The sequence below is a fragment of the Diplotaxodon limnothrissa genome, linkage group LG7 (genome assembly GCF_057381915.1).
Source record: "Diplotaxodon limnothrissa isolate DT_005_m linkage group LG7, D_limnothrissa_male_GT1.1, whole genome shotgun sequence".
Taxonomy (NCBI): Eukaryota; Metazoa; Chordata; class Actinopteri; order Cichliformes; family Cichlidae; genus Diplotaxodon; species Diplotaxodon limnothrissa.
In genome coordinates, this window is record NC_140602.1 from 22,727,209 (window position 1) to 22,741,894 (window position 14,686).

General features: G+C 43.3%; 1 protein-coding gene across 1 annotated transcript in view; it reads right to left on the bottom strand.

Annotated features, from left to right (window-relative positions):
- mfge8b (milk fat globule EGF and factor V/VIII domain containing b) overlaps nucleotides 1–12,014 on the bottom strand; it is a 29,326-nt gene extending 17,312 nt beyond the window's left edge. The window contains exon 1 of the mRNA XM_085359448.1: nucleotides 11,835–12,014. Within this exon, the coding sequence (XP_085215574.1) occupies nucleotides 11,835–11,904 (70 nt within the window). The 5' untranslated portion in view covers nucleotides 11,905–12,014. The remainder of the gene's footprint in view (nucleotides 1–11,834) is intronic.
- Between the last annotated feature and the right edge of the window lie 2,672 nt (nucleotides 12,015–14,686).

Sequence of the window (14,686 nt, forward strand, 5' to 3'; positions counted from 1 at the left end):
CTGTTATACTCTTCCAAGATACTTAAATCTTAAAAATATGTTTAAGTAAATGTTTTCTGTACTACAAGAGTACAGATATAGATGCATAATATTTGCTACAGTTATTAATGCAGTGAAAAAACAAAAAAGTACACCACTTCTACAAGTACCCAACATGGTGCCCCACTAAATCTAAACCACAGTGACAGATCAGGAAGGTATGTGGAGTGATGTTTGGCTGGAAAACCCAATTCCACAGGGCATTGTTTCTCTCACTTTTTATGAGTCACTGTCTGTGCCTTTCCCATGATGCCCCAGCCCTAGATTGAGGTCCAAACAGGGAGTTGGCTTTGGTATGAGCGTCTGTGATAAGTGTTGTGTTTACTTGGGGGGGGGGACCAACAGATATTTCCCACATCACAGAAGGAGGAACCTTTACAGTTAACCAGCAATCTCAGTCAATCCTCTGTACCCTCTGATCACTATACAATTCAGATGGATAGACTGGAAAGAAGATGAGCACTTAACAAGGATGAGTAGGCTCCACAACAAGGGACTTTTTGGACTTACTGCATTTAATGTGCACCTTGAATGAGGAAGAAGACAGAGGAGTCATTTGAGGACATTAGGAATGTGGTGGACAAACTGAGGACACTTAATGAGTCCTCAGTTTGTCCACCACATTCCTAATGTCCTCAAATGACTCCTCTGTCTTCTTGAGGTAACATAAAACTCTGGCCTCCGCACTGATGTCCGATCCATTTGTATTCCAAACTTAATCATTTGTGGGGACTGCACAGAGCATGCCATTTGCTGTGCACAAAATACACATAGCCAAGGGCAAAAAGTTTCTTTCATCCAAATTACCCCTGAGTTATCAAAGGAGACTTGGAGAAAAAAAAAACAGTGGTGCACAAAACATAATACACTTAGACAGGTTAAAAAGACATTAAGGAATTACCTTATTAAATGTATTCAAAACAGGAGCTATCTGCAGCCATATGGAAGTAACTTGACTGTGGTCTGAGGGGTGATTAGTCTCATAAGCTGTATGTTAAGTGCAAAGAATGAGCGAGACCTGTCAGAGGTCAGGGGTTTGGAAGTCAATAATCTCAAAGGTAATGTCTCCATACTGTTGATATGCATGGTGAGAACAGAAAAACAGAACAGAAAAAAGAAGCGGACATGAGAAGTTGTTTTAGTGCAGGACAGAATGCAGCAAGGCACTGATACCAGTGTGTTACTGACGATATAACAACCTCATTTCTGGACCCAGGCATCTCCTCGACTGTGTGAGGCTCACAGCATTTCAACATGATGCTGTCAATGTTTCACTGTGGATATCATGCTAATACCAAACCATGCAGCAACATGAGATCATGTCATGGATCTCAGGCGTTCTCTGTGGGGTTTTTTGTTTTGTTTTTTGTGTTCTTGCCATATGCCATAAGCACTCGTCCACTGTGGACCCTCAACATGTAGTTCTATTGAGAACCCTCCAAATGTTACTAGTATTTCGTTTTCTGGCTTTGTTTACATGCAAAGTTATATAAGTGCTGTACTTTCAAAAAACAAAAACAAAAAAAAAACTTAACCTTTACATCAAAAACAGGCTCACCTTCAAATATCATACAAATCTACAAAAAACAGATTTAAATACAATCATCTTTACACGTTAACTAACTGGTTCATTTACCGTTAACGTCTCATGCCACTAAACCTAGCAAGCCTTGGTTTAGTTTACTATAACACCTAGGAGAACAGCTACGCTGATTGTTCTAATGGAGCTAAAAGAATTCAGACCATTTTTTAAACTTTCAATGGCGTCTCAGTGCTCATTTTCTATTGGGAATTGGAGGACCATTTGGACTCAGAAATGGCTAATGGTGTTGGTCTTAACAACTGGACTGAAAAGGTCCTGGGGTTTGAAAACAGCAAACATGCTGTACGCTGCTCTGACGTCCACACACTGGCATGCCAGGTCATACAGGCTGGCAGGCGAGTGTGGGAACTCAGTGTACCAGAAGGAGAAAAGCTTACATCATGTCCAAACACACACACACACACACACACACACACACACACACACACACACACACACACGTCCAACCCTTGTTAAAACAGTTAAGGATGTGCTGAACTATAATGTTACATCCTGGGAGGCTGTGGGAGTGTGTGGGCGTGGTGTTGTCTTCTCCCTCTCCTCCTCCTTCATTCTGGCCCCTCCCCTTGTCTCTCTCTGCCCCTGCCCTCTCCTATAGGCCACACCTGCTGCTCATCTGCTCTCGTTACAACCAATTACCCTCAGGGGTGATATAAGCTGGAGAAGAGCAGTGTGGAGGAGGAGGGAGAGGTTTCTGGTGGATTTCCTCTGTGCTGGTCAGAGCGTGCTACTGGCTTAGGTGTGGAACAGCCTGCTGCGTATGACCAGCCTTCTGGTGTGTGGCTCTTTGTGAGTAGTGTTTAACTGAGCAGTGATTGCCCATGAGTGACGGCGGCCTTCATTAGTTTGTGTGGCCTGCCTGGATATTGTTTGTTAGCAGCGTTGCTGTCTCTTTCTGTTGAAACCTTATTGTTGCTTTCTTTGTTGAGTGGTCATTACCACTTTGGGTTGACCTCCCTGATTTCTTATTAAAGCAGCGGTGCTGTCTCCTTTTGTTGTTGCCATTTATATGATTATTGAGGTGTTTGCCTACAATAAAGATCTATTTTATGTTAAATACCTCTGCCTGGCGTTTTTTTCATTCCACCTGGATCTAACTGTTACTGTCCCCCACCCTCATCGCCTAGACTTTTATGTGGGGACGTAACAAAGTGGGGGCTCGTCCGGGATCGGAATGAAAGGAATTGGGTTGATTACAAGTGTGAACAGGTGTTTGTGTGTTGTGTGAAGGTCGTTTGGCTAGCTGCTGCTCTCCCCGGCTAGCACAGGGGAGTGTCTAGCTGAGCATTTGCTCTTCCTTCGGACACTAATTTTTTGTTTTGCCTTTTTTATTTTCGGAGCAAACCCGGGTGGGGATTAATTCTCTGTTGGGGGTAGGCTTGTCGGTGCCTGTGGCGCTTGATGATTTGCCTTTAAAGTGGCCTCGAGCCTGGTACGCTCCAGAAGCTAGGACAGGCTAGAGTCTGAGTAGGCAGGACTGGGGGGAGTGTGGGTAGAATTTTTTTTTAATTGATGGTTGACTTGACACAACACATTTTTATTTCGCCTGTGTGTAGTTCTGTAGTGAAGGCGTTGTGTGTAGCCCTTTAGTGATTTGCTTGTGTTTTGCAGGCCGTTTTGAGTTTTCATGGCCACTTTTGATATTGCTGGGTTTACGGCAGAGCCGTCGCTTGCCCTGCTGGATGTTTGTAGGAAGAGGGATCTGCATGAGCTGGCTACATATTACGGGATCAGTGTCTCCACTGGTCTACGCAAACCCGAGCTGAAAGCCGCTCTGGTGTCCGGGTTGTTGGAGAAGAGGGTGGTTGTACTGCAGGAACCCCCGAGCACACCCGGTCCGGCTGGACCAAGTGCGGCGCCTCACGTTCCAGGCCAGGTTGTAGAACCATCAGTGTCTACACCTATGGACCAGGGGTTGCCCGAGGGGGGGCCAATGACGCTGCCCCGTTTTGATCCACTCTCCACCCAGTCATCAGAGGGTTCTAAGCAGGATGCTAGGCTCAAAATCCGTCTGGCTCATCTCCAGCTGGAGAAGGAGCAGCGTGAGAGAGAGTTCCAGCTGAAAAGGGAGATAGAGCTTAGGCGTTTGGACGCGGAACTTGCTAGGGAGGTTGAGCTGATGAAGGTGGAGGCAGAGACGAAGGTCAAGCTGCGACAGCTAGAACTCCAGCAGGCCTCCACCCCTCCTGTGGTGGCTTCGCTGTCACATACAGACGTTCAGTTTGATGTAGGAAGGAATAGTCGTCTGGTCCCTGCATTTCGTGACACTGAGGTGGAGATTTATTTTGAATCGTTTGAGCGGATAGCGACAGCCTTGCGTTGGCCGCGGGATGCGTGGGCCATCCTGCTACAGTGCAAGCTGGTGGGCAAGGCGCAGGAAGTTTGTTCCTCGTTGTCCACTGAATGCAGCTTGGACTACGACAAACTGAAAAGTGCAATCCTGTTAGCCTATGAACTAGTTCCCGAGGCTTACAGGCAGCGATTTCGGGGGCTGAAAAAGGTGCAGGGTCAATCCTTCCTGGATTTCGCAAGAGAAAAGAGTGTCCTCTTTGATCGGTGGTGTATGGCCTGTAAAGCTGCAGACCTAGCTTCGGTACGGGAATTGATTCTCATTGAGGAATTCAAAAACTGCGTCACCGAGCGGATGGCAGTATATCTGAACGAGCAGAAGGTCTCTACGTTGCAGCAGACCGCGACCCTGGCTGACGAGTTTGCACTCGTCCATAAAACCAGTGTTGTTAAGCATGAGCGACGCGACATACTAGCAAAGGCTAGCGGTGCTAGTGGTGAGCAAGACACAAGGAGAGAGGTGCCTGTGCCTCGTCCCAGGTCAGACCGGAAATGTTTCTACTGTTTTAAATCCGGCCATTTAATAGCGGACTGCGAGGCCTACAGGCGGAGACAGCCAGTTTCAACACCACGTAAACCAAAAGGGATAGGGCTGATTAAAAACGCTTCTTCTGGTAGTAGACCACTTAGCACTGAAACGCCTGACGAATGTTTTAAACCTTTCATTTTCAAAGGAGCGGTGTCACTCTCTGGTAAGCCTGGAGATGGGCGTACTGTGACCATTCTACGCGACACAGGTGGTTCACAGTCCCTCATACTGGCTAGTGCACTTGCCTTTGATGAAAAGACCGCCAGCGGCACTGATGTTATTGTTAGGGGCGTTGGAATGACTTATGTGCCAGCCCCCCTCCATCAAATTTGGGTGCAGAGTGACCTAGTAAGTGGCATTTTTCCTGTAGCTGTGTGTCCTTGTTTCCCGATTGATGGTGTGGACTTCATAATGGGCAATGACATTGCAGGCGGGAAGGTTTATCCTGCCCCAGAGGTCACAAAGACCCCTGACCCAAGCCCCTTGCCAGATGTTTTAAACCGGCAGCACCCGGATGTATTTCCCGTAGGTGTTCTTACCCGGTCACAGGCCCATCGGCAGGGAGAAGTGGTTGACTTGTCAGGGTCAGTGGTCGGCTCTATGCTGGGGATGGATGTGATGCCCTCTGAGGAGGGGGAGGTGGGTCCTGATGCCAAGGAACTGGCTCAAGAAGTGGCTGAGCCTGCTCCTGAACCCGCAGCCCCCCCTCTCCTCACACGGGAGGCCCTTATTATCGCTCAGAAAGCAGACCCATCGTTAACCAAATGTTTTGCTGCTGTAGATGAGAGTGATCATCTGACAGGAGACAGGAAGCAGACATTTGTTGTATGTGATGGATTGCTAATGCGCAGGTGGACTTCAAAGCCAGGGGAGGACTGGAGTGTAGTCCAACAGATAGTGGTCCCGGCTAGTTTGCGTCAGCACGTGCTACAATTAGCCCATGACCATTCATGGTCAGGACATTTGGGGATAACTAAAACATATGACCGTATTCTGCAGCACTTCTTCTGGCCGGCGATGAAGGCAGATGTTGCGAAGTATTGTAATACTTGTCATACGTGTCAACTGGTGGGCAAACCAAACCAAACTGTGCCCCCCGCCCCACTATGTCCAATACCTGCTGTTGGTGAGCCGTTCGAGCATGTTTTGGTCGATTGTGTTGGTCCGTTACCAAGAACACGAGCAGGCAATCAGTTTTTGTTGACCATAATGTGTTTGTCCACGCGGTTCCCTGAAGCAATTCCTCTGCGGAGGGTCACCACTGCAAACATTACTAAGGCGCTAATCAAGTTTTTCACCACCTTTGGTCTTCCAAAAACAGTGCAAACAGACCAGGGAACTAATTTCTTATCTCGAGCATTTAAACAGACTTTAGCTTCCCTGGGCGTCTCTCATTCTGTGTCTAGTGCTTATCACCCAGAGTCGCAGGGTGCACTTGAGCGTTGGCACCAAACACTTAAGGCCATGCTAAAAAAGTACTGCCATGACACGGGCAGAAGCTGGGATGAGGGTGTCCCCTTTGTACTGTTTGCAATACGCAATGTTAAGCAAGAGTCCTTAGGATTCAGCCCAGCTACACTTGTGTTTGGCCGCGAGGTGCGGGGCCCGCTAAAGATGTTGAAAGAGAGGTTCCTTAGTGGGGGTGTTCCAAAAACTAACGTGGCAGATTTTGTGAAGACATGTAAGGATCGTTGGCAACGTGCTACCTCATTAGCGAAAGAGGCCCTGTGTACTGCCCAGGCGTGCATGAAGACGTGGCATGACAGAAAGGCTGTGAAAAGGCATTTTCAGGCTGGGGACAAGGTTTTAGTGTTGCTACCGGTGCCTGGTTCTGCTCTTACGGCCCGTTTCGCAGGACCGTACGTGATAGTGAGGAAAGTGTCTGAGACAGATTATGTTCTCAGTACCCCAGAGAGCAGGAGGAAAACACGCCTATGCCACATCAACATGTTAAAACCCTACCATGATAGGGAAACCCATGAGACTGTTGCCAGTGCGGCAACCTCCAGCTCTGTCTCCGCCACCGTGCTGAGTGTAGAGGCCAGTGCTGACGACGATCTGCATATACTTTCTGAGGGACAACAGTGTGGACGGTTGGCGAATTCAGCTTACGTAGCCGAAGTAACGGCCCACTTGTCTCATCTGTCCCCTTCACAATGCGAAGATGTGCTTAATCTACTGCACTCCTACCCCTCTCTCTTTGGTGATGTGCCCTCGCGTACAAATGTTTGTGAACATGATATCGATGTTGGGGACGCAACCCCAATCAAACAGCACGCGTACCGCTGCCCTATGGGAAAGCGCGAGGTGATGAGGAAGGAGGTCAGTTATCTAGCAGAGAATGGTTTGGCGAAACAGAGTCGCAGCCCTTGGAGCTCTCCATGTTTACTTACGCCCAAATCTGGTGGCTGATGCACTCTCACGCAGTGCATAGTGATGAGTTTCTTCTGTGTTTTGTATAGTGTGGATTTAGGGTGGGGGGAATGTTACATCCTGGGAGGCTGTGGGAGTGTGTGGGCGTGGTGTTGTCTTCTCCCTCTCCTCCTCCTTCATTCTGGCCCCTCCCCTTGTCTCTCTCTGCCCCTGCCCTCTCCTATAGGCCACACCTGCTGCTCATCTGCTCTCGTTACAACCAATTACCCTCAGGGGTGATATAAGCTGGAGAAGAGCAGTGTGGAGGAGGAGGGAGAGGTTTCTGGTGGATTTCCTCTGTGCTGGTCAGAGCGTGCTACTGGCTTAGGTGTGGAACAGCCTGCTGCGTATGACCAGCCTTCTGGTGTGTGGCTCTTTGTGAGTAGTGTTTAACTGAGCAGTGATTGCCCATGAGTGACGGCGGCCTTCATTAGTTTGTGTGGCCTGCCTGGATATTGTTTGTTAGCAGCGTTGCTGTCTCTTTCTGTTGAAACCTTATTGTTGCTTTCTTTGTTGAGTGGTCATTACCACTTTGGGTTGACCTCCCTGATTTCTTATTAAAGCAGCGGTGCTGTCTCCTTTTGTTGTTGCCATTTATATGATTATTGAGGTGTTTGCCTACAATAAAGATCTATTTTATGTTAAATACCTCTGCCTGGCGTTCTTTTCATTCCACCTGGATCTAACTGTTACTGTCCCCCACCCTCATCGCCTAGACTTTTATGTGGGGACGTAACATATAATAAAAATTCCTGTAGTACTGAGTGCTCAAGGAGCAAGCAGGGGAAACCTAAACACACAGGAAGTGGATGTGTTATGGCTGCCCAAAGAAGGTCCTGTGATAACCCAAGCCTTTTCAATATTAAGAATCAGCGGGACTCCAGCTGCAGGTGAGGTTTCTGTAATCTGCATTTGCTATTCTAGAGCACAGCCATCTGCTACTGCTCCCAAGAAAACAACAACGAAGGCCAGCCGCTAAAAATACACACTCAAACACACAGGCACACACGAGTCATGCACCATCAACAAAACAACACGCTCGTCTGTAGCTGACTACAGCTGAAATAGAGATAATAACTCCATAGTAACAACAGTCTTAACTGGATTACTCATTGGAGATGTAACCTTTGTGGCAATACCGTCAATAATTTGGCGTTCTTTTCTCCGACCATATGAATACAAAAAGTTTGTATAAACAACTCCTGATCTTGGATGCAAATCCCATCAATTTTCTACTTGGCTCCAGTGCTGAATGCACAAAAGACAGCGTGTAAAATATTCAGCATGGCAGATTGGAAAGTGGGGCGACAGACACTAATAACGTGTCCCGAATTAGATGATATTCCATATTGTTATGAAACATTGATTAAGGAAGCTATTCAAAATTCATATGGAATTTAAGAAAGAAAGAAAGAGCCTGTCCTGTCCCCAAGGGATTTGGTGGGAAAAGGAATAATAAAGTCGTCACATGCTGAAGCAGACAGACGCCCAAGGGGAAGACCCAGAACGCGCAGATGGTTAGACGGAGCTTTGATATGAATGAAGATTTCCGTCACACATGGAGATGAATAAACTCCAAAAGCAAAAAAAAAAAAAAAAAAAAAAGGACATAGAATATATAAAATCTGACAGATGTTGTCCTCCAAAGCTCTGTGTTGGACCAATGCACAGCCATGCCAGTCCCCCAAGACAAAGGATGTGTATAAAACACGGATGTAGATTGTGAAAAGTGAACCAAACTGAACTGTCTTAAATCTGTACTTTTTCATGGCCATCAAGGGAGAAACTGATGAGTTTTCATAAATATTCCCAGTCCTATAGAAGTCTATGGGAAACACTTTCCTGGTGAGTTTATATTAAAAAGCAAAAAAAAAAAAAAAAAAGAAAATAGTCCATCTATCCATCCAGTAAATTTAGTTATGCTCATTCTAAAAGCCAAAAAGTTTATCCAGGGTATGCTCACTGGGTAGCAACTTTTCAATCACAAGTTGTTAGCCAATAACAACAACAACAACAACTAACTACTAAGTAAGTAGAACCTTTTTAGCAGAGTCAGACCAAAATATATGAAAAGGTAATAAATCCAATGTGCACTGTTATGAAAAGCTGTTTCTTTTATATTACTATTATTATTTCAACACAACCATGCAGAAAAAGTGAGAATGGGCTGGAAAAAGATACTTGGGTAAAAGTAGTAATGATGCAATCAGAAAGTGTGTAAAGAAGTCCAGAAGGTCAATATACAATAAAAGATATTCCATGGGTTATATGTTCTTTAATACAAAATAAGATGTTAATTAATATTAATAGCAGAAAAATATTGAAAAATTAAAAAAAAAAAAAAATAAATAAAAAAAAATATATATATATATATATATATATATATATATATATATATATATATATATATATATATATATATATATATATATATATATAAATACAATCCTAACTAAATTATTCCGGAAAATCTCTTCGTGATTTTTTTTCTGCAACTTCGAAGAAGGAACATCATCACTTTAACAGGAAATTAAACTCCTTGTTGAGATCAGATATCTCACATTTAGTAAGACCAATATCTACCTGATCTATTAGCAATTATCTCAGACTCACAAGAAAATTTGTAAAAGGAAATTATTCATACACACCTGCCAACATGCACAAGTTATACACATACACACACAGTGTCCTGACTATATTTAGCCCTGGTTCCGTCAGCTATCCTAAGTGGTCTTGTCATGAGAAAAAGATTGCCTCAGCTCTGACAGAACTCAATTTACCACTTGTCTTCCATCAGCAGCTAATGAAGAAGACAACCAAAGCACAACCTGCTGAAATGAACCTAATCAGGTCAAACGCAGAGTGGGAAAAATCCACTCAGCTCTTATTATGGCCTCTAAACATTTTGCATGACACAGCAGCAACAAGTCCCCCCCCTTCATTGCTGTCTGTAGCAGAGATTTGAGCAAGCGCTGGTGTGGGTGGAAGTTCGCTGGCACGCTAGGATCTGGAAAATTGACTTCACATTGTGGTTGGGTTAACTACACCTTTTCTCCGCAGCTGTCCTGTCTGTCAGTCTTGAGGACTAAGAGAACACGGAGATGTGCACTTCACTTCATTCATTTCGGTTTTAGCAACAGACGTAGAAATGTTCATGAAACATTTGTGCAATACTGCACCTGGGATAAGTAAGAGGAGTTGCTTATTATCCATTAATTTCACTATCCTTCAAGTCAGAAAAAATATGGTTCTCTTAACTACCAAACAGAACATATCTTCAATTATGTCTTGCTTTTTCCACAGCATGTGTTTCCACACAATTGATGAGCGAAAGCACTAAATCTACAAAACAATACAATAAAACTCACTAAGAAGCACTTAAGCACAATGTGTAGTTCGGATGTTATATTATAAGCAAAGCATAATGCATAAAGTATCTATTATAGGATTCATGTTGGCTCGTCACCAAACACAAGCACCATAGACACAGCCAAGGCACACTCTGTTTCTTCTGGCTCAAAACAGCTATTTGAGGGGAGACTTACACATAACAGCTAGTTCAGTCCACCTTCAGTAAAGCGAATGAGTCTTTGCTACTTTGACAGGAAACAAAAGTGTAATTTCCTGATATTTCTAACTATCTTACAAAGAAAAGCATGGTTTATGCATTAGTAAACTGCAATTTAAAAAGTACAATGCTGGTGATTTACCTCTGGCTCTGAACAAAATCTCTGGTGGGTGTCAAAAGGCAGGAAAAACTCTTGACACAGAAGCATTAGGCAGATAGTGAAACCATGACAAGTACAACAGTCATGCTATACTGTGAAAAAAGTAGCCACTTCTACGCTTCTATTTTCAAATCAATCTAACTCTGTTCTTTATTAGTTTATTTTTATGCTTTCCAACATATTTTCAAATACATCTGTAAAGAAGAAGAAACTGCTTTGACCTGCTCTGATACTGAGTTTCAATCCCTCAGGAGGACTAAGCCAGTGGCTCACTGACAGCTGAATAGACTATAAATCAAAATGTTTAATCTGGAAAGCAATGTACTATTACACAACAGTAATCCAAGTTATGAATTTCCCTTTTTTTTCAATATGCAAATGGTGGAAAATGATCCTTTTTTTTTCTTCCTTTTTTCACATTTGGAAAATACACCATCATACCAAGGAAAACACATGTGACTCCTTTTCCATTTGTGTGTGAGCAGAAATGGAGGCAGTGGAAGTCAGGCCATTTCAGCTTTTGTCCATCGGCCTAAATGTATTTGATGCGTGGAAAAGCAAACAAAGACAAGCGCCAATGGCATAAGGTTAACACTGGATAAGTATAATAGCCACCGTAAGTGTGTGATGCTTCTCTTTTTAATAAAAAAAAAAAAAAGGGGGGGGGGGGGGGTTGTCAATGCGCACATGAATGCCTCCAAGCGTTGACTCTGTAAACCATACAAAACCTGGAACACATTTAGATCTCATCAGCTACAGACGCTTAGTTGTTTTTATGTGATTATCCTTACAACTGCAATCCTCCCGTTTCACAACCAGCCAGTGTCCCACTCACCACATTCCCACACGTCCTGTCCACTTATTCAAGGATTGCTTGAACTTGCACCTACAAATGCCCACAGCTCCATTATTCTGGCGATGAAGTGAAGGCACCACTTGATTAGCGCGCGCACACACGCACAAAAAGGGGGGAGATAGGGGAAAAAAACTGAGGTGTCAACAACTAATTTATACTGTGTAAAATCAGAAGTGACGAGAGGGGAAGCAAGCAACCAACTCAACTGAAACAGTCACGGTACTGGACACTGTGGGCTGCGGTCTGAGCAGTAAGGACTGTTGACAGTAAAGACTGGTAGTAATAGAACAAATGTTAAAACAGAGAGAGGTAACTTACCGTTTACCCCAAACACCAGACAAGCTGTAAAAAGTTGCAGCCAAAGGAAAAACCGCGTCTGTTCCTTCATACTTCTTGTTTTTGTCAGCCGTTAAATAGCTGTAGTTTGTTAGTTTGATGGACAACTGTACGGTTAGAGTGCAACGACAGTCTGGACGTTGTTGCTACGGCGGCTCGAGCTTGTTGTTCGGCTCTTACTCCCAGAGAGCAGGCGTGGAGAAGGAGCACGTGTACCTTGGCTCTCGGCCAATCGCAGCCTGGCATTTAATTGTGACCCCGCCCCCCGTTTAAAAAAAGTCACTAAGAAAAGTAAATTGATCTGCTATGGAAACAAAAGAAGCTATTATAGCTAATGGGCTGCACTATATCTAAATTTGATTTCATTCAATTTTTCAATACCCAAACCTTGAGGAGAAAATCATTGTTTACATTTTAGTAACATTTATGTATTACGAAGGTGAATAGGTCTGCCAGCCCTTGTAGTAAAATGCTTTTCTCTGAGTTTGAGGGACATCACAGCACCAAGAACCACGCATCTTTATTTTGACTTCAGATACCAAGCCAACAGCAGTAGTGAACTTCAAGAACCAACTTCTGATAGCATCACCTTTGGCCACCAAAAGGACGTCCTTAAACTCACACTCTTTCCTTGACAAACAGTTTGATTACATTTTCACATTGTATGAGAGTTACAGCTAACAGGGACAAAAACAGCAACGCGTGCTGACAGAAAAGTTCAGGATATACTCAAGAACTCAACTCATTATTACTGCTGTTGGACAGAAGTAAGCTCACTGACCCTTTGACCCAAATTAGACTTCATCAAAACGTTTTACAGCCTCCTCCAGAGTAAATAAACATGCACACATATTGACCGCTAAGCTAAACTGTAGCTACGATGATCCAATTCAATTCAATTCAATTTATACAGTGCCAAAAAGTCACACAAAGGTGCTGTGTATTTTAAGATAAAGACCCTACAAAAATACAGAGAAAACGAGGTGACTTCCTATGATTAAGCACTTGGTGACACTGGGAAGGAAAACCTTCCATTTAACAGGAAAAAAAACCTCTGCCAGAAACCAGTTTGAGGGAGGAGCAACCATGGGTTGGGGGTGAGTGAGGTGAACTGGGAGGTGTAAGAAAACAGAATGTATTTTACTGTAATCTACAATCTGATGAACTCTAGTGGTAAGATTTTACTAACTTTAACAGTTCAATCAGCATGCATTAGCATCATTTGGTTGTTTTATGGCTAAAGTCAGATTTGCTGTATGTGAATTCATTATACATACATAACAGCTTTATATGATTACAACAGGATGGATAACAGATGGGAAAAGGAGCTATAATCATGTAAGGCCTAGACCACAGCATTCAAAAAAATCCATATGAGTTTTTGCTTTAATTGTAATGTATATATCATCTATATATGATATATGGTCTAAAATGTCAGATTTACTATAGCATGTGAGAGAGTTCATTGATTCTTAATGTTCTGAATAATGTTTCTTGTATCCAAAAATGTTTGAAACACACTGAAATATTTTATAAATATTTGTAATATTTAAATGAGTCCCATTTTTCTTCTAAAACAGAATTTACATGCATTTAATTTGCGTCATCATCGTCACCATCAGTACAGCTTTAGTCCGTAATGTCACTCTTTGATGGAGCCCTGTTGATGAATTGCAAGTCTATTCACAAAAAGTTCTGGGAAAATTTCCATGATGTGCCATGCATGAAATTCTCTTCTGACATGCAGATTAAGGCCAGAGATTTATTGTATCAAGCCATCTGTGGGTGTTTCTGGAACTGGGATCCAGCAGTGGGTCAGAGTTGATTTTTGAGCTGTCAGAGGGAGTGGTCGTGAGACAAATAATTGGTTTTAATAGGTGTGAGACTAAGAGTGATGTCTAGGAGTGGTGATTCTATCAAGCTCCCAATCTTTCACATTTATCTTGTGTGGATAAATGTAACTTATTTGTGGCTCTTTGGGCGACTAATGCAACTACATTTGTTTATGCAACACTCCATCTATTTTAGAACTCCAGTGCCTGTAATTGATTTTTCGAGGGTGAACTGAGAGAAAAAATAATAATGAAGGAGATTACATTTCTCTTTAAGAGGTAAGTAAATGGGTGGGGGGGGGGGGGGGGGGGTTAATAATCTTTCCCCTTTTCAAGTTTTAATATGAATTGCAAAAAATTACCACTTTTCTCTGAAAACACAGATGCCACTGTATCATGTACACATCAGGCTGACTGACATTCATCAGTGGTCACTGTGGTGTGTGTCTCAGCAATGACAGATTTCTCAGATGTTCCTCTTCCATGCGACAAAGCTTCTTCACATGACTGACCTTCAGTTAGTATGAGCTGGGTTAATCGTCACAAGATGACAGTTAAATGAAAATTTAATGTGACAGGACCCTGTTTGATCTTAATCCGCATTGCAGAGAGTAGCATAATCCTGTAAACTCAAATCTTGAGAACATGTGATACCCTTAAAGGGAAATGCTACTTGGCGAATTTGGCACAGGATTCATGAATGTATAGCTGGTATGTATCAGTGATGTTTCACTTCTGTCTCCCACACAGAAACAAGAAAAATTGGCCAAGATGTCTTTCACTTCTGTCTCCCATTTGGAAATGAGACTGAGGATTCATCATAAACAGCACCAGATATAAAGAAATGAAAATAATTGATAGGAGTGGAGATGAGCAGAGTTTCATTTTTGACATTCTTAGTTTGTACAGCTGTGTATGCTCACAAGGCTCAATGATTTTTTTGCCAAATGGGGCTTTCTGGTGTATGTTGGACTGTGGAAGATATACACATGACAATAATTG